General features: G+C 36.5%; 1 protein-coding gene across 3 annotated transcripts in view; it reads left to right on the top strand.

The window, feature by feature from the left end:
- The window catches only part of CEP170 (centrosomal protein 170), a 61296-nt gene that overhangs the window by 18445 nt on the left and 16350 nt on the right, over nt 1-26501 (top strand). For 2 of the 3 annotated variants that reach the window (XM_054392742.1, XM_054392734.1), the window contains exons 8-12: nt 2594-2755; nt 3431-3432; nt 11639-11788; nt 17659-17785; nt 20554-22383. In XM_054392742.1, coding sequence (XP_054248717.1) covers nt 2594-2755; nt 3431-3432; nt 11639-11788; nt 17659-17785; nt 20554-22383 — 2271 coding nt within the window. Of the gene's footprint in view, nt 1-2593; nt 2762-2941; nt 3238-3430; nt 3433-11638; nt 11789-17658; nt 17786-20553; nt 22384-26501 lie in introns of all 3 variants that reach the window. The other variant, XM_054392725.1, reaches the window with a different exon arrangement.

Genomic DNA, 26501 nt, shown 5'->3' with positions numbered 1-26501 from the left:
TTCATTATTTTCAGACCTTTCCTTTCATAGAGGTTGCTTTTAATTGCCACCTGTAACCTGCATAGTCAGGTGTAGATGTGGTACTGAGGGACATGGTTTAGTGGTGACCTGGCAGTGTTGGATTAATGGTTGGACTTGATAATCTCAAAGGTCTCTTCCAACCTAAACGATTCTGTGATAGAGAATATTGTGTCTATAAGAATGCTGCTACTGAACAGAGTCCCAGGTGACTACGCACATTCATTTACAGCTGACAGTGACGCTTCAAATGATCAGATTAAGCCTGCTAAGTGTACTTTCTTTTGGATTCTACTTAGAAGAGCAGAGAAGACAGTAGATCTGATGATCAGATGAAGATTTCAGTGCCATTCAGACTTTGAAAACTTCTGAAGAACTTTTTCAAGTTTCTCATTTTCTGTTTTTAATTTCAGTGAGTTAACCCTTCAGTTCCCCTTTTTCTTGATTCTGCAACTTTATCATGTCTAGCTCTTAAACCAGCTGGGACTAAGTATAACATACTTTGTCTTTTTCATAAAAAGCCAGCTTTAAGGCTGACTCTCCCAAATTAAGAAGAAAACCTAAAATTTTGAAAACAGAATTATCTCAGTGTGGTAGCTGGAAGATGATAGTATAGTATTTCTTCTAGGCTATATGACAGAGGATTCTTTGGTTAGCATGATACTGTATTATATTCCTGAACATTCCTTAAAATATTAGCAATACCACGTTGTTAAATAAGAAGGGCTTTTCCTGGCAGAAACTCCTCAAAGTTTAATAAATTATCATCTGAAAGAGGTGCAAGTTATTGTGTGTATATGGCCATAATAGGTATCTGAGTATCCAGCTGTTGTAATCTTCTGTGATCTGTTTATATTCTTGTTACTTGTACTTTTTCAAATCATAAAAGTAGAGAATACATATAGAGCTACTTTGAAAGTTTGAGAATAATTTGGGGGTTTTCTCCTCAGCTTTTTCTTAAAATATCCTGTAGTGATGTCACACTGCTAAAAATAAATAATATTCCTTTCACTGTGATTTGGATATTTTTTATAATTTGGAAGTATATGAACCATCAAAACATTTTCAGAGACACTGAACAAATAAATAGTAAACAGGAATGTAAGTTGGGATTTCAGCTGTGCCTTCAGTACTGTTAGGCTGATAAGTTAAGCTTTCCCAATATGCAATTCCTATTTAACTGGATAGTAGCTGTATATCCTAACTATATAAGAGAGAAAACATTTTAAAAAGCTGTTCTCTTGAGAATAAAAAAATTAATTGTACCTTCTATGTATACATGAGTAAGGTAAGTCTTGGTCCAAGAGTTCAAAGAAGATAAAACTGTTCCTTCCCAGGACCTGAGATAAAAGTGTAGACACATTCATTGTACATGAAATTTCTCTGCGTTAAATGTGACTTGCTATGTATGAGTAGGGCTTAGAGTGTCTCATGAGGAGCATCTGAGAGAACTGGGGTTGCTTCACCCAGAGAAAGTGAGGCTCAAGGGAGACGTTATCAGTCTCACCAACTACCTGAAAGAAGGTTTAGAGAGGTGGGGATTGGTCCGTTTAACCAAGTAACAAGTGATAGAACAAGAGGAAGTGGCCTCAAGTTGTGCCAAGGGAAGTTTAGATTTGGTATTAGGAAGAATTCCTTTACTGAAAGGATTGTCAGGTATTGGAACAGCTTGCCCATGACAGTGGTGAAGTCCCCATCCCTGGAGGTATTTGAGGGTCATGTAGATGTAGTGCTTAGGGATCTGGTCTAGCCAAGGACTTGTCATCATTAGGTTAATGATCGGACTTGATCTTAAAGATCGTTTCCAATCTGGGCAATTCTGTAATTTTGTAGTATCCAGCCTTCTCCTGCATTTTCAGTTATCATGACAGTCTATTTATAGGCATATATCTGATTTATTAAATACGTAATTTTTATTCATAGATCTCAAAGTAGTATGTGGACTGAATAAGTAATAACAACCATTTTACATGCATATATCAGATGCTGAGGGGAGTGAATGATGGAAAAAATTGTACTTCTTGGAAAGAGTAATAAAGAATTCATTTTGATTCTCAGTAGAGATTTTTCATTATAAACTCTTGTAAATGCGAGGAATCCAACAATACAAACTGTGGTTCTCAATGGGTATTTTCAGTTACCAGAAAGGCTGTTTTAGGGTATTGTTTTTCCCTCTTTAACCTGCCTAGAGTATTTTAGTAATCATTTGTAATCAACTAGCTGTGTAATAGAATTCATATAAATCAGAAACATACTCTAGTTCTGCTGGTAAAATACTGGCTTTTTGAAGTTTCTGATAAGTATTCACAGATGAGAATATTGATGAAAAGGGCAATTCAAATGCACTGCTGTTACTGATCAGATTATAAAGTGTTTTATTGACTTGTAGTAAATTGATTGCATTACCAAGAGCTGTACAAAATTTGCAGAGCCAGGAACTGAAAACTGTTGGCATCTAAACAAAAAATAAACTTGAAATTCTTTCTTTCTTAGTTTATCCATTTCTTTGTTATTTGTTTGAGTTGGTTTTTTTGTATGTTGTTTCATTGTGCTGTAAATTTTTCTTTTCTTGTAGGAAATAAGCATGATGATGGTACACAAAGTGATTCAGAAAATGCTGGTGCACACCGGCATTACAGTAAGCGGGCAGCACTTGAAGAACACTTGAGGCATCATCATACAGAGCTGAAAAAGTCACACCAGTCACATTGTACAGAAAAGCAGCAAGAGCAAGCTGGTTTGAGTCAGACTGCATTTATGATTGAATTTTTTGATGAAGACCATCCTCGAAAGAGACGTTCTTACTCTTTTTCTCAGAATGTAGCAGCTCTGTGCACAGAATCTCCATCTCCAACACCTCATGTGCGAGCTGAAAGAGTGAAACCTACGTCAGGAGAGAAAGCAGCCCCTTCGTCTGTGCAAGCTAGCTCATCCCATCACAGAGCAGTACATGGTGTTCATGCAAAACTTCTAAAGCAGAAATCAGAAGAACCTTCTGCTGCATTACCTGTCTTACAAGCTGCATTGTTAAGGAGTTCAGGAAGCCTTGGCCATAGGCCTACTCAAAACCAGGAGATGGACAAAAAGTTGAAAACCCAACATACGACTTCTACTACTGAAAAGGACAATGAGGATGACCAGAGTGACAAAGGTACTTACACTATTGAGTTGGAAAATCCCAATTCTGAAGAAATGGAAGCCCGCAAAATGATTGACAAGGTGAGAAACTTAAAATTTGTACTGATAGTAATATGTGATGTGTGGACAAGAGTCTACCACTTCAGTTCTAGTAATGAAAAATACCACAATAAACCAAGATTTTAACCCAATCTATAATTATGAGAATATTATAAAAGCAGCAGCAGGCATTTGGCTAAAATTTGTTTTTGATACAACTGTTCATTTAGTTCAGTAGTTTAAATATGTTTTCACAAGACTTAAGTACTGTAGGAATACTAGCTAATTCAGTTAGCTGGTATTTTTGTGAGAATTCTTAGATTTGACTTTTTATGTCCCTGTTCTTAAAATCTTGTTGTCTCTATGTTTTTCAGTATATAAATTGGTTCTATCTGAATTTTCATGTAGAAATAGTTTATAAATGTTCTCTATACTCACAAAAAAAACTGTCTTCAATAACAGCAACTTCAATTTCAGTGTCTGTTAAAACCAATACGCTGAAGAATCCTTTGATTTTTAAAAAATGCTTATGTGATATCAATGTCATTTTCCTAGTCTGAATATAGGTTTATGTTTCACTAGGCCTAGGAATCTTACCCTGACCAAATAACTTGCTTCTTGATAACAATATAAATAACAACACAAACCATATTTGCAGTTAAAAAACTGCAAATAATTCTAGGGATTCAACAAGAGGATAGGGGTAAGAGAAGCACATTTAATCTTTTGATTTAACTGGATCTTGAGGAAGATTTTTAGGGAGTTTTGTGGCAAATTTAACAGGAAATTCATCACTTTGTTATACGATTATTTAAGGATTGATTTTGTATATCTAGAACTTTTTCAGCAGTCGTATCAGGTTAAAAAAATATATTCCTAGGTAAGTCCATTAGTGGATGAAAGAATTCAAAATTATGTTTCTGCAGTTTGTCTTCCTCTTGATACAAAAAGACTGAAAATTATCAGGCTAAGGAATTTCCTTTCTTCAATAAAGCAAACTACTGCCAGCTGCAAGTTTTAATAAATAAATGTGCAAATAGTTGTCAATGTGTTTGGAATATGAAACATTTTGAGGCTATGGCAGTAAATAAAAAGCCACTCAGTGAGTTGTTTGCAAGCTCTTCAGTTTTCTTGGGGAGAGTCCTTTTTTTGTTTATTTTGTGTAGGGGTTTTTAATTGTTATTCTTCAGCCAATTTCATTTCATGGTGCTACTGAACAGAAATACTTTGTATAACTTACTATATACTTAATCACAAGCAACCTCACTCCTCCCCACTCCTGAGCTGAGGGACTGCTAGGTGAGGACGAGGTGGGTGAAGTCCCTTCTGCTAAGGAGAGATCAGGCTTGGGGCTACCTGAGGAACCTGAATATAAATAAATCTCAGAGCTAATGAGGTACATCCCCGAGTCCTGAGGGAATTGGCTGATGTAGTTGCAAAGCCACTCTCCATGATATTTGTAAAATTCTGGCAATCAGGTGAAGTCCCTTGTGACCAGAAGAAACATGACACCTGTAAAAGAGGACCATGGAAATTGCCAGTCTGTCTGTCTCACCTCTGTGCCATGGAAGATGACGGAACAGATCTTCCTTGAAGTGATTTGAGACGGCCAGTGTGGCTTCACCAAGGGCAAGTCCTGCCTCACTAACCTACTGACTTTCTACAATGGTGTGACTAAATTGGTGGATAAAAGAAAACCAACAGATGTCACCTATCTGGACTTCTGTAAAGCCTGAAGTCCTCCACAACATCCTCCTCTCTAAGCTGAAGAGGGATGGATTTAATGGGTAGACTGTTCAGTGGATAAGCAGTTGCCTGGATGGTCACATACAAAGGGTAGTGGTCAACTGCTTGATGTCCAGATGGAGATGGATGACAAGTGGTGACCCTCAGAGGTCCATACTGGGACCAGTGTTGTTCAGTATCTTCATCAATGACAGAGACAGCAAGATTCACTGCACCTTTAGCAAGTATGCTGGCTCTGTTGACATGACTGAGGGACAGAATGCCATCCAGAGAGACCTAAACAGGCTGGAGAAGTGGGCTCAGGAGAACTTCATGATGTTTAATAAGGCGAAGTGCAAGGTCCTGCACCTGAGTCAGAGCAGTTCTCTGTACTAATACAGACTGGGGCATGATGAGATGAAGAGCAGCCCTGCAGAAGAGCACTTGGGTTTCTGGTGGATGAGAAGCTGGATGTGAGCCAGCAATGTGTACTTGCAGCCCAGATGGCAAATTGTCCTGTGCTGCATCAAAAGAAGCAGGGCCAGCAGGCCAAGAAAAATGATTGTGCCATTCTGCTCTGGTGAGACCTCACCTGGAGTACTGTGTCCACTGGAGCAGATCCAGAGGAAGGCCATGAAGATGATCAGAGCACTTCTCCTATGAAGACAAGTTGAAAGAAGAGTTTGTCCTGGAGAAGAGAAGGCTTCAGGGAGACCTGATAGCAGCATTTCAGTATCTGAAGGGGACCTACAGGAAAGCTGGGGAGGAACTGTTAGCAAGGACATGTAACAATAGGATGAGGAGGCAATGGTTTTATACTAGAGAAGGGTGGATTTAGCTTGGACATAAGGAAGAAATTCATTACAATGAGGATAGTGAAATACTGAAACAGGTTGCCCTGAGATGTGGTGTGGAGGCCTTATCCCCTGAGACATTCAAGGTCAGACTTGATGGGGCCCTGAACAACCTGATCCAGTTAAAGATGTCCTTGCTTGCTGGTGGGGGGGTTGAACAAGAGGGTCCCTTCCACCCCAATCCATTCTATGATTCTACAGCAGCGTTAAACTCCGCTATGTATGCATGACAATAGAAGGAACAGAGCAGAGGCTCTATGTTTGTTTCACTTCTCATCAGCATAGCTAAGCCAGGGAACGTTACAGCAAATCATATACATATGGAAATGCTGGGCTTAAATAAAGTTCTATTTAATTCCAAAATAAGGTTTGTATTTTAAATCATGCTTAGATTATTTATTTTTAAATTGATAAAGGATGCTGTTTTGAAGTCTTTGCTTATGTGGATACAAATGCCTCAGTAGTAATGACCTTGTTTTAAATGTGGATGCTATCATCTTTAATTTTATTTGATTATCAGCTATCAGAAGAGTATGCATAAGTTATTCTATTGATATAAGTGAAGTTCTGTTTTCCTTTTTACAAATTTGGAATAACAGTTTAGGAGGGAAAGCTGTGCTGATGTTCCTACAGACAGCAAATTTTCCATTTTCATTTTCTACATCTTTTTGCCCATGATACTGAAATTTCAGTTTGGTTTGACTTTTTTTTTTTTTTTAATATGTATCCAAATGGGAATGTAATCTGAAAAGCAGTAATAAAGTTAAGTCTCCTTACTCTTTTTGTTCCCAAGGTGTGTCTCTTCATACCATATTATGTTACTGGCTAATGTGTTTTTCAAGGACTGTGTACTTTTGAAAAAACCCTAAGTAGGTATTTTGTTTCACTGTTAAGGTTGGATATAGGTCTACTTCTGTGAGAAGTACAGACTACTTCAGTTTTTTTCCATCACGTGTAAACAGTGTGCAGTGCTCAGCAGGGATTGGTTTTTGAAACGTGGCTATATGGATTGCCAATATGCCAAATCCAACAGTATTTTTAAGATCTTTAAAGTTTATTAGAAAACACATGTTCCGGACTAAAACTATATTCATGCCAAAACTTGTATTTGTAGTGCAAATGGAGTAGTAGGAGGAAATGTTTCTTCACTACAATACTTAATATATATGTAACTCCTATTGTTGTCTTCCATGTTATGGAGCTCTTTCTTGGCACAGTTTGGCAGTGTTACAAATGACAAACTACCTGAAAAATGTCCGTGAAGAGGAAGTAGGTTAAGGGGGCAGGGAAGGGGGCGGAATATCAGCATGTTTCCCTGACTGTTTAAGGAACCAAGACAGATAAGTGTATTTTCAGAAAATTTCTTTCAGGTTTTCTGTCTTTTCGTACCCTCTGACTTGAATTGCTTTTGTTCAGTTCAACAGTTTAATAAGGAATGCCTTTTAACCCCTCATAGTGTCTTTGTTGCAAAATGACTGTACGTCAGGAATGCAATGCTGAAAAAGCACTAGAACAGTTGAAGCCTATCAAATTTCTGAGTGTATAACTTTTGTCAACAGTTCAGAAGCTTTTTCTAATCCTCTCTCTTTATTTTGTAAGGAGGAACCTTAAAATCTCTAAACATAATGTTTCTTTCTAAATTTGGAATTCTACAGAAAATGATTTATTCACTGTAGCAAATAGGTACAAAATATGCATGCATGTAAATATGTAACTGGCATCTGGTAAGATGAAGTTACTAGACTTGGCCTGTTGCTTCTTTTCATTTGTTTATGTAGCTTTTTTTATACCAGAGCATCTTGCATCTGATTCTCTATCTTCAGTATATAGTTAACATGGCATGAACAGCTCCTATGAAAATCCATGGCTATTCATGAGATATGCCCTGCAGAGATCACAGTCTGTTTGCCTGGGATGGCTAGGATAACTGCCAAAACCAAGCAAAAACTATTAAAATCAGATTTCTCAGAAGCAATACAGTTAAGCACAGTTCAGGCAGTAGCTAAACACAAAGTGAATTTAGGCACTGTAATCTGACTCACCACGCTTTCTCAAAGGTGGGAAGAAAATGTTTGCCTTTTGTCTTTTCTATCTGATGAGTAACTCTCATTTTAACAACCAGTTTAGCAATATACTGTGTATTGGGATAAAGAATTTAAAAAAATATGGATTTATGTAGTTACAATACTAGAAAAACCCTCACTGAGATAAAGTGATGGAGTTTATCAGTATGTATATCAAGGTGCAGGGTTTTTTGCCATCAGTTATTTTGTACTTCATGTGTGTACTTTACAAGCTGAGTTTGCATTCCAGTGAGTAACAGCATCATGCTTTGGGAGTTGCTATATTTTCAGCCTCTTGTTTTGTCCCTTTGTTTTACTGGTGGAACTAGAGTGTAAATGGCTTATCACAGGGGTGTCTTTGGGGAGCGTACCATTTATTGCTTTGAAATTGAAAAGAGTGTGTGAGGAGCTCCCTTTTCCATGCTGATTTAGGAGACTTCATTATATGTCAACCATAGTGTTAGCAGTTCTGCAGTTGAGAAATTTTCTATTTTCCTTGGGGCTTTCTCAAGACTGACTCTTTGAGCTAGCAGGTGAGAAGTTACAATCCTCATTAACAGTGATCCTAGAATAAGATCACATTAGCTGGAGAGGACCTTAGGAGGTCTCTTGTCCATCTTCCTCTTCAAAGCAGGGGTAGCTTTGAGGTCAAACAAATTGCCCTGAACTTTATCCATCTGCGTCTTAACACCCTTCAATGACAAGAGACTAGACAACTGTGCTAGGCTGTTCCCAGAGTGAAAAAGCTTTACTTTATATCCTGTCTAAACCTTTATTGTCCTCTGACCATGCGCCGCTGTGAAGAGTCTGGCTGTCGTCTTGATACACTCCCACAGGTATTGGGGGCTGCTGTTAAACACCCCTAAAGTGTTTGCCAAACTGATCAAATAGAGCTTCCTCAAACTCCTCCCTACAGGGAACGTGCTTCAGCCTTGACTGTCTTGGTGTCCCCTGCAGAGCTCCTTCCAGTGTCTAACAGTTAGTGTATTGGAGAGACCAAAACTGTACGCAGTTTGATTATCACCTCTTAATACGTTTGCTTAAAAGGTCAGCTAGCTGGTTGGTAAACTTATGTTGACTACATTTCATATGTAGGGCTTGACTTTCTACACTTTGTTGTTGTTCCCTTGCCGTTCAAAATGTGCTGATTTGTGACAGAAATTGTTCCATGCTTCATAGCAATGGTTATTTTTAAATACTATCACCACAATTTAGACAATATTTCTGACAGTTCCATGACTGTAGTTGTGGGCAGAGAGACCACAGGAAGCCCTTGTAGTGGTGCACTTCAGTGCAGTACCTAGGTTTTTCCCTGTCAGTCAGGTTTCAGGGATTGTATGAACATTAATGTCCTGGATGTTTTGTTTTGGTTTTAACTTTATGAAATGAATCATTCAGGATGTAATAATCTGGTCTTTCTGCTAAAATGTAATTTCATAAAAAATAAACAATAATAGGACAGACCAGGGCAGGAAACTTTAAACGTTCCAGAATGATTCCTTGTGGGAAGCTGTTAGCTTGGAAATATCTTCTCTGGTAATTTCATTTTTAAATGGCATCTGTTTAAAAAACAGTATTAATATCTGCTTTCCTGGCCTATAAGATCCTCACAATAATTTCAATCATAAAGAAGAATAACAAGATTCGCTCAAATAGGACTTCAGTATTGGAAAAGATAAGACTGAAAGAAATTAAGCCTTAGGTGCTATTGTCTGTGATAAAAAGAATTTGACACGGTAAATGAATGTGCCACTAGACAATGTAAAGCAATTTACAGGCATCAATTTACTCCTGTAGTCCTGATTAAATATGGAAGCATTGAATTCCTGCTTTCTTTCGGGTGCTTTTGAAATAAAATCAGAATTTAGTTTAAAAAAATGTGTAAAATTGGAGCCATAAGTAAGAAAGTGCAGGGCTGAGTGTCAAGTGTCTTCTCAGTTGCATTCTGTGATAGGACAAGGGGCAATGGATATAAATTATAGCACAGGAGGTTCCACCTCAACATGAGGAAGAACTGGAACAGGCTGCCCAGAGAGGTTGTGGAGTCTCCTTCTCTGGAGACTTTCAAGAGCCATCTGGATGCATTCCTGTGCAATCTGCACTAGATTCCGTGGTCCTGCTCTGGCAGGGGGGGTGGGGTCGATGATCTTCGAAGGTCCCTTCCAGCCCCTGACATCCTACGATCTATGATGGTGACAGCAATATATTCAAAGAAAGGAGACAATGGGTGATAGCTGGTTTATATCTTCAAAACCAGCTAGAGCACCACTAATCAAAACTATCATTAAACAGGAAACTTAAGTTATATCATATATCTTTTAAATAAAAGGAATACTGATGAATACCGTTACGAAACTTGTGCAAGAATGTAGCTAGACATAATTTATGTATTCATTGAAAACTGGGGAGTGTTGTCTGAATCTTAGAATTGCAGAAAACAGGCTTTTCTCACAAGAGAAAAATTCCAGCCCTACGCATTTGAAAAAGCTTCCTCAGTTACAAATGTGTAAATGCTATAGCAACATCTTTCTGGGCATTTAGAATTACATAGTGCCCAGTTGGTTGTTTTGGTTCTCCCACCACCACCTCTTCAGCTGTGTCTCAGATGCTAAAAACCATTGTGATCTGTGGCCACCTAGTGGAGAATCCATTTTAAATGCACTAACCTTGTTCAGAATTTTAGTAAACCAGGTCTCTCTAGCTTTGCAGTGCAAAACGGAATTAGAAAACGGTAAAAATAATTCTGTATTTCTTTCTCTATTTTGCACTAGCAGTATTTTTTACAGGAGGATAACATCGGTGAAGGTAATGTCTTTGTTTTCTTTGTCTTTCTCTTAAGACAAAGTTGTTTTTTTTTTTTTTTAGCAGCCAATGTTATGTGTGATTTTTCCATTTTTATCGTGTATGGGTTTTTTTAATGTGGAGATTCTAAGTAGTAAATTAGTGAATTTATTTCTTAGGCATAGATTCATAAATTTTACAAATTAGGTTTCCAAAATTTTCCATAAAATATCTTTGAAGCGTACATAAATTCTGAAAGCAATTCATATTCCTTAGTATCTGTGACTCATAAGAACCTTGACAGATGATATGCTGCCTCTCCTGCTTAAGACTATTACTAAATTGCCTTGGTAGTAACATTTTTCTAGTATTTTTCTCTGAATACATTATTTTTTTTTTAAATGTCATGGGAAAATTATTCTGTCACAAGCAGAACGGATTAATATAAATGGTACTGGAAGAACTATGGCAGGTCATATTTTGAATGAGATGAGCCTCCATTACATGGTTTTTGATACGTAGTGGGTTTCTAACACTTGATAAGTTCCTATCAAATTAAAAACTGAAATTTTGTTTTAGAGATACAGTTCCATAAACATATTAGTAGCAGGTGTAAGTATTTGTGTTTCCTGTTTTTACTAGATAATAGCAAAAATCTGATAACTTGGTGGTTCCAGATATATTTTTTCCTTGAGAAATGGGGCTGTAAAATGTTTTTTGTAATGATTTTGCCTTTACCTTTTGTTTCTTTCATCAAAGTGTCATTTTTTTTCATATCTGACCATTCCAACTAGCTGTCCCTGATTTTTCACAGTGTTGATATAGATTTCTGCTCTCTTTAAATTGCTGTAGATATTTCTTGTATTTAGTTTGTAGATTTCATCAAGATGACAGATAAGCATAATACAACAAAACCTATATGAACTCACTATTCAGCATGCCACCATCCATCCATTAACATCAAACACTGTATCGGGATGGTATTGGGTTAATGTATGTAATGGTTTGTTTCATTTTCAGGTATTTGGAGTGGATGACAGCCAGGATTATAATAGGCCTGTTATCAACGAGAACCAGAAAGATTTAGTAAAAGATTGGGCTATAAATTCTACTACAATAGTGCTGGAAGAAAAAAGACCACTGAGTACAACTGGATTTCTTGACACAGAGGTAGAATTTAATTTTTGATGGTCATCTTTTTTCTTCCAATAAGAGAGAGCACTAATAAGTAACCAGTAAGTGTAAAACAGCAAACAAAACCTTGCCTAGAAAAAATTGGTTCAGATCTATAAGTATTCTATTTTTCTTAGGCCATTATTGCATTATCAAAACTTTTCTGTCAGAGACATGCACATTACATTGTGAAGGTGTTTCAAACTTTGCTACATTTCTATGTGCACTAACACTACTGTAATGGAAATGTAGCAGGAGTTTCCATGTAACTTTATATTTGCAACATAACATTTGCACAATATACACTTCTCTGAAGTTATGCAGCAGGGCTGAGGAAAAACTAATTGTGTTTTATAGCCCAAAGCAAGTAGCTATATTAAAATTCAGCAGTAAGATGTATGCATTTAATGTGTGATACAGAATCAGCAGAAAAAGAATTGGTGACCAATACATTTCAGATTTTTTTTCTGAAGCCAGAGGACTTCAGGTTTTTGAGTTCACAGTTTGAGTTCTGAAGTGAGATGCTACTCATGAGAAGTCACTTTCATTAGTCGGCTCAGAAGCAGTATAATTTAATCAGTTGGTGCAAGATTAGGCAACGAAAAATACTTGTAGTTTTATATGGCTCAGAATATGCACACAAGCTAGATGTTAATCGTATTGCATATTGAGATCTTGCAAGACATTCTGAAATAGTCGTCATGGATTCACAAACTTGAAGTGTGGTCGAAACAGAATGGGCTCACACTGGAGCAGAATTAATCTGGTGACGGTAACAAAGCACACCACGTTAATTCTACTTTCCATGGCAAACTGTTTCTGAAGCGTGATCTTGTAAATTAACAAAATTTATAAAGAGAACATTTTCTGGAACATACCCAGAGCTTAAAGTACGACTCCGTGTGCCTGCCGTGCAAATACATTTGGTTTGGTATCTAGGAATCTTGTTTCTTCTAGAGCAGATGTGCTTTGTTTTGGTTGCATATTAGCGACTGTGGCAGTCTTGATATACTGAGAATGTTACTGCATTTAGATAAATCTCTTTCAATGATTTCTCTAAGGTTACTACTTCCAAGTAAATTACTGCCGTAAAGCATGAGCATGCAGTGGAAGAATTTAACAAACTTCGTCACCACGCTTCTGTGCATGGATTTATGAATGCCTTTTGCCACATTCAGCCTCCTGTGCTGTACAATTTTAAATGTTATTAAAAGTATTAATATTTTTTCTTTCTATAATTTCAAAAGCAGCAGAAGAATATATGATTATGAATGTACCTGACCTTTCCAGGTGTTATATTTTGCAAATAACAGGGTTACTTCAGAACACTGAGGTGACATCTACAGCCATATGGCAGGTTTAAGAAGCCTTTTGGCAACGGTATAATACTCACTTCTGTTTAGATTGAAGTTTAAAAAATTATGCTTTTTTATTACTGTCTATGCTTTGCTGAATAGGTCTTTGTATATTGGGAAAGGAATGAGTTATTTGGCATAGTCTCAATTTACAAGACAATTGCAAGGCATAATAGGGGTGGAAGAGGAGCTAAAGGAGCAAAACTTACGTAAGCAACATGGGTATAGCAAGCATTAGGGTAAGAAGAGTCATGGATAGGTGAAGATGAGTAATCAAGTTTACCAGAGAAAGTTAACAGCAGAAGCTGGTTGATACATATGTAGAAGAAACAAAGAAAACAATTAAAAGAAAGAGAAGTATGTTTTCTAGTATCATAATAAGAAAACAATCATGAGGGTAACTATTGACAGGAGGTTCTAATATTTAAAGTCTTATTACCAAAACTTAAACTCATTTTATGTTGTCATTAGGAAAGGGAGAGGCAAATGCGTTTAATTTGTAAAGTATGTGTTTATCTCCTATTACATACAGACTTGTCTGCTTGTGATTTTTGGAAGACTTACTGCATTACTGAGCTGCAGAACATAATCTAATGAACCTTCTTAAGATCTTGGCTAAGCAGTCATGTAACTTAAGGGTCACTCAATGTTCCAGTCTTGAATCCGCTCAGATTGTGAGTGGACGTTGTTCCTAGCTGCTCCATCACAGTTGACTGAAGTAAATTCAGAACATGATTGACATAGAAAAAGCAGACTAATAAAAATTTAAGATACGTCAATTCAGAAAGATGGAAAAGATGGCTTTGGAAATAAGATCTTATAAAAAGGGATTTTGGAGGTTGAAAGATTATTTAGGACTTAAATTTCTTAACTTTACCAGGCTTGTGAAGTATTGTTAATTATGTACTTGGGAAGAACCTAAAAGCCGGTTTTCTTACAAAGAATTTCTTGGTCGTTCCTTTGATATGACAAGCTTTGGAACTTCAGAGTTCTATATATGTCGTAAGAGTAAATAAAATGCAGAGTGAATGTCTGGCACAGTTGAACTGAGCCTGCATGCACTGGTTCTTGCCTTTTCAATCATTACAAGTAGCAGTAAACATTCTTCATCCGTCCATTTAAAATATTCATGTGTTTTTATTTTCTGTATTGTAAGCCAACCCACTTCCCAACCCAGGTACATGTGATTTAAGAAAAAGAATTACATGAGACAGAGAACAGAGATAGTGGTGGTGTTATCATCATCATCATCATCATCATTATTATTATTATTATTATTATTATTATTATTATTATATTCTTATTATGTGAGCTTGGTTAATAAAAATATGGCAGGGTGTTTTTAAAACTTTTTGTTGAGGCTGCAGAACAGTTAGAAACCTGGTTCTACATTTGCAGAGTCATCAGTGACACTGACTACAATGTTTCTGTTCCTGTTCTGAATGCCCATTTCATGTCTTTCCCATTGAAGATAAATAATACTGCTGACATTCTGAATACTGAATAACTACATTCATGTAAATGCTTGCTACATTGCTTCTTAGAAGTGGAGAGCTGCTGTGTGTATTTTGAGGCTATATTTCCTTTTGTTTGCCTTCTCTAATTACGTTAATTTCCTGTCCTGCTGTTGAGCAAACCATTAAGGCTGAATTTAGATGCTATACTGCGTCACATGATGATTGTGTCACCAATGTCATATGGCTATGAAAGGACAAATGTGATTCTTGGATACCCTGGAAAATGCATTGTTGTTAGAAAAGGGCAATGTTGTCTCAGAGGTAGAAGGTGTTGATGAAATTGTTTTTTAAATACTAGCACTATAATTATTACCATTCTTGGTTAAGGTTGAATGCAAGAGTAGAGGAGATACAAAGCTGTCTGCTCAGATTATTAAGGAAATGGAGATTTACGTTACACAAACAAATTAATACAATTCATTTTTGTCTAGCAAAGTAGTAGTGGAGATGGGCATGGTTGCTGGAGATTACAGTGTAAGAGCGGCAAAATGCAATAGGACATAAAGAACTATTTGAGACAGCTGTCAGTGTTGTTCCAGGAATAAATGAAAACATTGGCTGTAAATAAGATTGAGTATGGAAATATGAAAAAAAAACTCATCAACCCTGGAGGAATATGGTTCTGAAGCAGATAGAGCGAAGAGTGACTAAAAGAGCTGCTTTCAAGGTGGCACTTCAGTGAACAAAAGGATGACATAATATAGTTCTTACAAGTCGACTGAAAAGACTGCTTGCCTTTTTTTTTTTCTTTTTAATACAGCACATTGACTTTTTTTTTTAAATTATTTTCTGAAGATCTCTTACTCCAATGTAGTTTTTGTATGTGATGAGCGAAAGGTAAAGCATGTTTAACACAAAGTCACAAGGCTGGTATCTCTGATGAAAACACAGCTTTTCTGAAGGACTGGGAAATTCCTTTTGGTATTCAAAAGAAGAGCTGAAAGATTACCTGTAAGATGCAAATTGATGTGGATTATAGAAGGAAGATTAGGATAACTGAATAAATTTTTAAATGTGTATTTAATACACCTTTCACCTTTGGGATGTGCCTAAGCTACTGTTAGAAGAAGCTACTTTTCAAAGCCTTGTATTTACAGAGAGTTGGCAAAACAAATTTACATCTGCTGCTACGGAGAAGACATTTTTTGGCAGTGTTTAAATGTTGCTTTAATACAGCCAATCTGCAAGTTGTGAAGTGGAACTCAGATTTCTAATATATCTGTGTGTCTAGAATTGGTTGTGGTACACAAGGAGTAAGTTTGAGTGTTCTGTAGCAAAGATAATTGGGACATAGATCATATTTGGTCTTGGCTGTAATTTTTCCTTTAAAGATGGACGTTCAGTGGTATGGTCAATAAATAGAGAAAAAGTTTAGAGATACAGAAGAAAAGGGAGGCTTCAGCAGTAGTTGTTAATGCATAAACGCTACACATTTTTGCATGGGGTTTTTTGTAATACTCCTTCTGGCACCCTTTTCCTTGCATTGTTTTCAGAACTGCCCATAAATAATGGAAACGTTGAATTGCCTTTCTTTTCTGTTATTAGACTCAAATTTTAGAATGTTTTCATTCTAAGAAAGTATTTCACAATGTGAAAATGTGCATAATAGTTCAAACAAATGATTTGGTACATCTCTGACTACATTCATAGTGTTCTGAAAAGGATTCATGATGTTGCACTTGTTTTCATTAATTAGGGTCATTCATTTAATCAGGAGAAATTCAAGATCGTAAATTCAAGTCTTCTCAAATCTGTAAGTAAATTTTAATTTGAAAGAAGTCATCATACATTGGATGACATTGTCCAGTATTCTGTTTCTACTAAATATATTTTATAAAATGTACAGAGTTGGTTCCTGGTCAACGACTGAATTCCAGAGTGGCGAAGGCATTATGCAAAGATCAGTGTTCTGAATAGAAATACCAAGATGTGAACAGGCAGCAGAGCTTCAGCCAACATTTCAGATAGCTCCTCCAATAGTTACTGGTCTCTCCATGGCCATCCCATCTCTTTTGATCTTGAATTGTGATTTCTCACTTTTTTGGAACTATAGTCAATGACTTCTGTCATTGGCAGTGCTTTTTCTTTTGAGTCCAATAAATTTATAGTAGTTTACATAGTTTAATGTATAGCCTATGTGTATGTGCACATATATCTGCATCAACAATTGCCTGTGTTTTTTGCAGATATCAGTGAGAAATGCTACAATATATTTGATAAAACATAACACTGCATTATATTTAGAATTCTTTTTTATAAAAACAACCTTAAATACTATAATAACACACCATAAGATTTTGTTGGTTGGTTGGTTGTGGGGTTTTTTTGGTTGCTGGCTTTTTTGTGGGTTTTGGTTTGTTTTGGTTTTTTGCGTTTTACATGGTTTCAAGAGGCATGTCACAGAACAAACTCCTTTCTAGGTCAGGTACAAAAACCAAATCAGGTATTAATTACATGGACTTCATTGTTACCTGGTTGGTTTAAAACTTTTGCTTCTTTACTTTGTTTAGGCCAAACCACCTGATCTTCCTTTCCTTTTGTTTCTATCATAAGTTATCTTTTAGTCCTTAAAGTCATCTTTCTGTAATGAAGTAAATACTCTTATTTCATCTGGAGAGAGGGTCTTCCTGAAGCACATTTTTAATTTTGGAACTCACCCACACACACCCTGTTTTTCTTCCTCTTCTGAACTGAGGACTGAAAGAACCTGTGTTTAGAATTAGCACAATATTAGCAATATTTCATACTGATTTTCATATTTAAAAGAATGCATTAGGAAATGCTGTTTATACTAATTCTGTAACTATGCAGGTTTTATTTCTTTGTCATTCTAGAGCTGGTAACTCAAAAATCTATTGACATAAACTCTTTTCAATTTCCTCCAGGAGAATAGTATCTGATATACCTATTCAGGAAATACCTGGAAAGAAGATCTGCTTTTTATCAAATAGTTGTAATTTTTGTTCTGCCTTTTTTTTTTCTTTATCTTCCTTAGGAAGGTTCTACTGCTGCTGGAAGTAAACGCTGGGTATCACAGTGGGCCAGTTTGGCTGCTAATCACACACATCACGACCAAGGTGATATCAGACTGGAGTCATCTGTGCCTGCTCCTTTAGAACATGGTATTAAAAGCTGTTCTTGTCATAATTTCTGCTGAAGAAACCTATGAGAGGGACAAAAGAGTGGTTATGTATCTACATAAACAGCTTTGTTACTTTTAGTGCCTCATTTTTACTAAAAATTCTTTCCTGTCATTTGGAAGAAACAGCATAAAATGACCTCTGCAACAGAGTTGTTTGGCTTGGTGGGAGAGTACCAATATTAAATAGAACGTCATTAAAACAGAAGATATAAAAAGTATTTAATATTAAAAAAAACTTTCTCTTGAATGCAGTTTGGATTGGGCTGCATAGTATGTTTCTTTCCTTACTCTTTGTCATTTCTGACCCCAAATTGGGCTTTAATGAATTGGTTGTTAAACAGTCCAACCTTTGAATTCATTATTCAGTTCAGCTGAACCATAGCATACTTCCTTATCTTGGAAACCTAGAAAACCTGTGTGATTTGAAAACCATTAAAACCTCTTCAGCAATGAACAGCATTCTTGTTTTCTTGTGAGTGCCAGATGTTCAGACTATGCCTATCCTTAGTTATTTTTTTTTATTTTAAATTTATTTCTACTAAATTTCTTATTTTAAATGTTATTGTACTATAAGATCTACACTTTTAACTGTGAAAGAGTTGCTTACCTTACTTTACTATGTCTCTGCTCTTCCTGTCAAATTCATCTCAGAGGAGATAATTTAACACAGAATTACAGTGTCATTTTTATGCTGAGACTTGTGTATTGAGGTGGAGTTAACATAGCTCTTCATTACAGAATTGACTGGTAACTACGAAGGCATGTCATCAGTGCTTCATATTCTTAAAGTGATAATGCTGTTTAGTGATCAAGAAATAACTGTTTATCAGTCTATTACTTGAGATACGTTTTTTTCATGCAATTCTAGCATTTACTCTTATTTAAAATTTTCAGTGTTAATACAAAGTTTAAAAGATCAGGGGGGAAACTGTTTTAGAAGTGGAAATGCTTTTCTGTGTACCTCCCTTCTGACGATAATTCAACATTTACAGATTATGTCCGATAATCTCTTGTTAGGAAATGGCAAGTAAATTTTTTTTCCTATAGTTTTGGACAATTTTTGTATTTTTTTTTCCCTAAAAGTGTCATTCACTACTATAATGTGTGTTCTGACCTTTTTTTTTTTTTTTTTTTTGGTAATAGCCACCGGCTTTCTTTGGATTTCTAAGAATCCATATCTGTTAGAATTAATCTGAGAACAATGCATTTTCAACTGATAACTGCCTTTTTCCAAATTCTTTGGTTTTTCACCCACCACCTTCTTAAGTCCTTAGACTAGTATAAAAGTCTAGTGACAGGTTTTTCTGGTATTTAGTTGTTCTACATGACATATAAAAAAATTAGAAGAGGAAAAAACCCAAATGGTTAAATTGTCCATATTATTATGGCCAAATTTTAGTTTCTTTGGTAGGTATAGATAACTCCAAATAAGCGGAAGGCATTCAAGCACCAAAGATGAAATGAAAATACAATGTCCAAACACAAATCACAAAGTCTTGTCTTACTGGCTTTGAGACCTGTGTTTTCTTTAAAAATCTTAATAGCTAAACTTCACATAACATGTATGGAGTCAAAGACAGTGCTGAAAAACTCCACACCTTTCTTCTGCTAAAGAATGTAAGACTTTCTTTCCCACTCCCTGTTCTAATGATGTGCTGATATAACGGTGATTTGCTGTGTATCTTATTTGCTGTGTATTTTAACCTACTGTGACCACATAAAAACTTGATGTTCATATATATGGTCCCAGTTTACACAGCTGTCTGAAGGTTTTATTTCAGGGAGAATGTATCTTACGTAGCTCAAATTCTTGTATTTATGAAAACTTCGTTTTTATGAAAGAGCAATCCGAGCCCAAACTATGGAACGTATATACTGAGATCACAATGAAGCAGGAAAAATTACCATAGTTGCTCTGCAAGGACACAAATGTTCACAAAGTGTTCATGTTCCCAAAAACAGAGTATCAGCAAGGTAGTAATTAGCCCAAAATGCCACACAAACAGGTATTTGTTCAATCATAGCCAAAATTGTTCACATTTAGGAAGAAATTTTGCCTGTTTGTAGCTTAGCAGGAGGATAGGATGTTCTGTCTTTGCATTCTTACCCTGCTTCTGAAATTACCTGTTCCCTTTTCTGCAATATGCTAGTTTTAAGTATACTTTTGAAAGATGGATCTTCCTATTCTGATCACATCTCTCCAATCAACCTGAAATGGTTCATTGCAGTAATTCCATTGCAGCCTTTTTTATATATATAATATCATTAATCAGGAGATATCCATTATAAAGTATACTATTCTGTTCAGCTTTTATTACAAAATGTATTGAAACAGTGAAATGAAACAACATAGTTTACACTCTGTGATAAGAGGAATGTTTCCCCTCTTTCCTGAAAAGAGGAAATGCTACCTAATGGGAATAGGACAAGCAGTAATGGACTAAACTGGAGAAAGTCCATCTCATGTTAAAGAATTAGAAAGTTATTTTGAGAATTATGTCCTCAAATGGCTTATAGGAATGGTCAATCTTCATCAACTGAGAATTTTTAAGAGCTTCTTAAATGTTTTTAAACATATATTTGGCTAAATGTAATTGATGCTGCCATAAAACAGTGATGGACTAATGACTTTTTTCAGTTCTGTTTTACATTGTTTTATTAACCTTACTCAGGTCTAAGAATTTAATGTTTCTATTTACCATGCTCTTTGAATGACTTCTCAGATATTTTTTTCTTTTTCACTTTTAGACACAGACATGAGTGAGTCTGCTATTTCTGTTAGAAGCACAGGTTCAGCTGCTTCTATGACCAGCCAAGGTGAGCGAAAAAGGAGAACACTTCCACAGCTTCCCAAAGAGGAGAAAGGGAATGAAAGCTCAAAAGCAAAAACTACATCTCATCAGAGATCAGAAATAGGTGAAAAGCAAGACACTGAACTTCAGGAGAAAGAAACTCCAGCTTGTGCCTCAGATGCTGACAATAGATGTATAGCTAAGTCAAGCAGAACAATGAATGGTCTTTCACCCAAAGCAACTGGAGACAAAGTTTTTTCTTTTCCAAGCTCTTCTAGTAAAGAGAGAGTTGAAACTGGCAAAGAAACTTCTGTAGTGAAACAAGCTTTAGCAAAAATTCAACAACAAGAGAGAAAGGAGCAAGGACACTGGACACCCACAAAATTATCCTCTGCAAAACTTGCTGCAAACCACACTGAGAAAGGTAGGGAGGAAATTGCTATGTCACCCAAAACTTTGGAAAATCAAAACAAAGCTCCTGGACATGTGACAGATAAAGGAGAAATGAAGTTAGTGCAGAGTGAAGGAAAAAGAAGGAAAAACGAGGAAACTGTTAAAGTACAAATCCCTAAATCATCTGGAGGAGAAAAAAAGGAATCTTCAAAAACATTAGTGAGGCAAGGTAGCTTTACTATAGATAAGCCTAGCACAAATATACCTATAGAACTTATTCCTCACATTAATAAGCAAAGTGGACCTGCTGCCCCTTTAACATCTGCAAACAGGTTACGTGACAGAAGTGATTCAATGGACACTGATTCCAGTCTGGACACAACACTCATTTTAAAAGACACAGAAGCTGTAATGGCATTCCTTGAAGCTAAATTGCGTGAAGAAAATAAAACTGATGAAGGTCCTGAGACTCCTAGCTACAACAGAGATAATTCCATATCACCAGAATCAGATGTAGATACAGCCAGCACAATCAGTCTTGTTACAGGTGACAGTGAAAGGAAATCCACACAGAAGCGGAAGAGTTTTACAACTTTATATAAAGATAGATGTTCCTCTGGTTCCCCTTCAAAGGATGTTTTAAAATCTTCTGCAGCAAGTGCCAGAGAAAAGGCAGAAAAGAAAACTAAAAGTCGATCTTCAGATAGTGGGTCTAGAGCTGATGCTCGCAAAACTGTGCAATCCAGTGGAAGAATGAGACAACCGTCAGTAGATTTGACAGATGATGACCAAACATCTAGTGTACCTCATTCTGCCATTTCTGATATCTTATCATCTGACCAGGAAACATACTCTGGCAAATCACATGGAAGAGTTCCTTTTGCCTCACCAGATGAACTTCTACATTCCAAGATTGAAGGAAAGTCAGCTAAATCAAAAACCTCTCCTGTTGCACTTGGGCAGTCTAGTAAATCTACCACTCTTCCAAGACCTCGTCCTACAAGGACTTCTCTCTTGCGTAGGGCACGGCTTGGTGAAGCCTCTGACAGCGAGCTTGCTGATGCCGATAAGGCTTCAGTAGCTTCCGAAGTGTCCACTACAAGTTCTACATCAAAACCTCCATCAGGGAGGAGAAGTATTTCCAGAATAGACTTACTTGCTCAACCTCGCAGGACTCGACTTGGCTCTTTATCAGCACGTAGTGATTCTGAAGCAACAATAACTAGGAGCACTGCCTCATCTCGTACCCCAGAAGCTATTATCAGAAGTGGTGCAAGGTTAACATCAGCAGGAGATAGTAGTAAAGTTTCTGCTAGAACTCGAGCCAATAGCATTTCTCGACTTTCAGATTCAAAATCCCGGTCTTTGGCGTCAGCTCATAACTCTCCCTCAGGTACGTGTGATTATTTGAAGTAGTCTTATATAATAGTAGATCTTTTTCCTGTGTAGACAGTTTTAATTTCTTTCATCTCTTTTCAACAGTTGTTATGAAACATTTGTGGAGTTTTAGTTGGTATAGTCTTTGGAGTAAGAGGCTTTCTTGGCAAGGCTTGTGGAAGTTTCTCAGTTAAAATCATAAAGACAAAAAATTGTAATCCTCACTCTTTGGATTTTTTTTTTTTTAACTTGAAACCAGGAACAGAGAGTTGCATTGAGACATTCAGACTTGGCAGGACTGATTTGCATTAGTACAAAAACAGAGCGGAGATCTCTTTGCTCAGTTCACAGTAGGAGAAGTTCAAAAGATCAGCAGAACTCTTTACTGCGTAGAAGATACAGTATTTATTTATAATGTAGGCTTTTAAATATGCTGAACACAAAGTATTCCCTGAGGTAAAACCTTAGCATCTGTAGGATATTTATGTTTATAATTTAAGGTTAGCTTCCAGAACTACAAAAGTGACATTTGATTGACTAGAATAACAACAAGGAAGTAACAAATGGAGAAGTAAAACACAAACATTACCTAACTAAATATTGTAAAGTTAATTTTTATTGAATTGTTTTCCTTGCCTTGCAGTAGTTTCTGTTCTCTATTCCAAGTCGTGATAATTTATTATTTCATCACGATTTCCAAATAAGGTTGATCTGGCGGTAGCTCCTTTACATGAATGTTATCTTATGTATGGAAGAAAAAAAACCTGAAAAATAAATGGATTAATTTGCACCTACAGTTCTGTTAGAAGTTAATATAACGTAAGTGTAAGCAGTGTGAATGGCTGCTAGGTTTTTTCCAACAGCAATATTAAATTAACCAACAATTGAATGTGGTAACTCTGAATGAGTGAGCTTCCGTGTGGAATGAATATCTCAAATTTATGTCTTCTTGTATTTTGAATTATCATAGTACTGACTTGACTTTATTTGAAGCTGACCCACAATCTAATAAGAAATAAGTATAATAACTTCCAGTGTCATGGGTTGCTGCTGAGAAAATATATTTGCCTTTACTGCTTCCCATTCAGAGCTGATCTAAAGATCTATGATACTTAAGGTTCCCAGTCTTCGTTCCTTTTTGTTGCTTGCATATCATGAATGTACCTGATTAGCATTCTTAGCAGTGGCTGTTCCCCAGAAAGGTATCTTCTGTGTCATGTATTAGCTGAAAAGAAATTTCTGTAGATACAAATGAGGTGTTCACTGAACTATAAAGTAGAATCTGTTTAATATTACGACAGGTGTAGACAAAGATTTTTTGATTTTTTTTTTGTTTTATTTATTTAAAGATGAAACTTAGTAAAAAATTCAGCCTTTCCTTTTAAGATATTAATGGAAAAGTAGCATGGTTTTGGTTTTAGTCAAAGTTTCAAATTGGCATGTGTGGCCTGAAAGGTGGCAACATTAGGTCACAGAGTATGTTTGCTTTAATAATTAATGCTAATTCACATTGTGGTGTTGCAGATTTTTTAAAAGGCAAGCGCCAGTTGTTACTTCACTTCTTGTATTTTTCACAAAACTTTATATGGACTTTATGTGTCCATTTGAACTATTGCATGCTTTGGCTTCCTAAACTTTGCCCAAGTTGCTGCACTGAAGTGGCTTGCTGCTTCTGTTCAGGAAAATGCATGCATCTTTCTCTTTTCAGTCTTCTAGTCTATCACGGTCATCTTCATTTAATGTTCATTTTTTTTAATCTGCATTACACAGTCAAAGCTTATTGTAGCTTGTACAAAATACTCTGTTTACAAGAGATGGCATCTTCTCATGAACTACCTGTTATGGTTATGATTTATGAATAAATAAGCCAAATATGATATAATAAAAATATTAATAACTTTTTATTAATACGGAAATTTGCCCAACACTTATTAATAAGGTTTGGTGTATGGCTGGAATGTATATTTACAGTGGGAATGTACAATATTTAGGCAATATTTAACAGCTTTAAAGCAAACCAGAAAAATAACTGATAAAAAGAATCCCAGGCTCAATGTGGCTCTCGACCACTGGGGGAGATTCAACAAGAACCATTAAACAAAGGAGGCAATAAACTACTCACTGAGTTCCACCCAAGTAGGGGAGGTGTTGCTGCTATATGCTAGCCAGTAAGGCTTTTGGTCAATGGCTGGTCTAGCTTCACAGCATGACGGCGGGCAGCCCTTGAACCTTCTTCCCAGGATCCACAGATTGTCCTGGGGTTTTGCAAAGTGGGTGCTTACACTGGTAGTGGCTTACCACTGCAAGGGGATGGTTCCTGGAGTCTTGGCTCACCCAGGATTTGTCCCTCTGCCCGGCAAGACGCTTCTGTCTGCTCCTGGGCTTTATGGCATGCTATTGCGAAAGGCACTTGCATCTTTCTGGGTAACTTGAGGCACAGCACAGATTCCAAATGCAAGGAAGCAAGGCTTGGCTTCTCAGGCTTGCAGGGAACGGCTCGTGGCTTCTCTCCTAAATCTTAGGCAAGGCAAGGCAGATACAATCTGGGCTGTATTTACCAGTTGCCTGAGATTCAATTTGGGCCAGTAGGGCAACTGAAGCCAGCAAACAGCCAATGAAATGGGATTTTGCCAGGCCGTGACCATAAAAGACAAAGACATAGGCCTAGTCTAGGAGAAGCATCTCCTGTAAATGGAGATTATGTCCCTTTGTTTACCAGATTTACTGGTGCCTATTCTTTTGTCCTTTTCCTGTGTTTCCCCAGATTCTTGGAGGAGTGAGGGGGGAAGGGGGACCGTGTCTAGACATACCACGACCTGTCTGGGTTTGTGCTGCGCCCATTTGGCCCTACCGCCACACAACCCCAACGTAATAAGCAAGATATTTTAAATAGACTGTTAGAAAAATCTACAGTAGAAATAGCTTCTGTCATGGAAAGGCTTTGATAGTTTATATATCATGGAGAAGCCTGTATCAAAGTCAAAGTGGAAATCTAAAAGCAATTAATAAAGCAATGAAATATTTTGAAAACAAAATCATGGCATAATAATACAATAAAGTCATGTTACTATGTAACTAAAGAACATTATTGCTCCTGTTTAGGATTTTGAGTTCCAGATTTCATCTGTATCAGTAAGAATGTGTTACTGTTATGCAATATATTAAAAAAGAACATAGTAGAAGCTTTTTGATTCAAACAATATAATTCCTGAATTTAATTCCGTTCTAGAAAAGTCAGCAATTACTTAATTTTAGGAAGTTACTAATGAAGTGCTTAACAAAAGTGCCTCAGTTGTTTGAATGCATCTTACTTCAGGCACCTTTAATCACAGCATGCCAGTGATGTATTTTCTTCTCTCCCTGAACCTACACAGACTGAAAAATGAATGATTATTACAAATACAGTGTTTGGCCTTTCTTTTATGAGAAGACTGGATGCTACTGAAGTGTTTAAAATGTCCCATATCAGAGTTAAGTTAACGTTACTGCATTGTTGGTCACCAAACATTGGCAGCAGTCTTGCTTCTTAAATCTAGTAGATGAAAGAGAAAATCATGTCTGCATTTTTCAGATCTTTTTGAATTTCATTCAGACATGAATGTCTGTAAAAAGGGGGCAAAAAAAGATGTAGTCACTGGATTCTTTTATTGTCTTGGACTTTGTGTGGATGGATTGCAACATAATAGCATTAAGCACAAGAGTCTTTTTTTAATCCTTGTTACAGTTAAGTATTTCTTACTTTTAAATTAAAGGACAGGCTCATAAATAGAATCTCTTAAAAGAGAATTACTAGCATTAAAGTAATTACCAGTGTATTTCCATGGTAGGAGGCTTGATAACTAACAACATGTTGAAGACATGTGAAGCAGAATTAGTGATTTTATAGCACAAGCAATGAAAAATTCAATCAAGGCACAGAATGATTAAACTAAGTTGTGATCAGTAAAAACAGAGAAGACCAAGAACCTTTTTTCACAGTTGGAGAGGAAAACTGAAGGTAATGTTACAGGAACTCTGTACTGGGAAAATGAACAACAGGATCAGACCTATCGCAAAACTGCTAAGCTGCAACTGTAAATTGCAGCATTGAGTCAGAGGAGAGACCTTGAGCAGCTTTTTGTATTCAGCAGCTCT

The sequence above is a fragment of the Indicator indicator genome, chromosome 2, assembly GCF_027791375.1.
Source record: "Indicator indicator isolate 239-I01 chromosome 2, UM_Iind_1.1, whole genome shotgun sequence".
NCBI classification, from domain to species: Eukaryota; Metazoa; Chordata; class Aves; order Piciformes; family Indicatoridae; genus Indicator; species Indicator indicator.
Note: the sequence above shows the minus strand (reverse complement) of the source record. Positions and strands in the feature narration are given on the sequence as shown.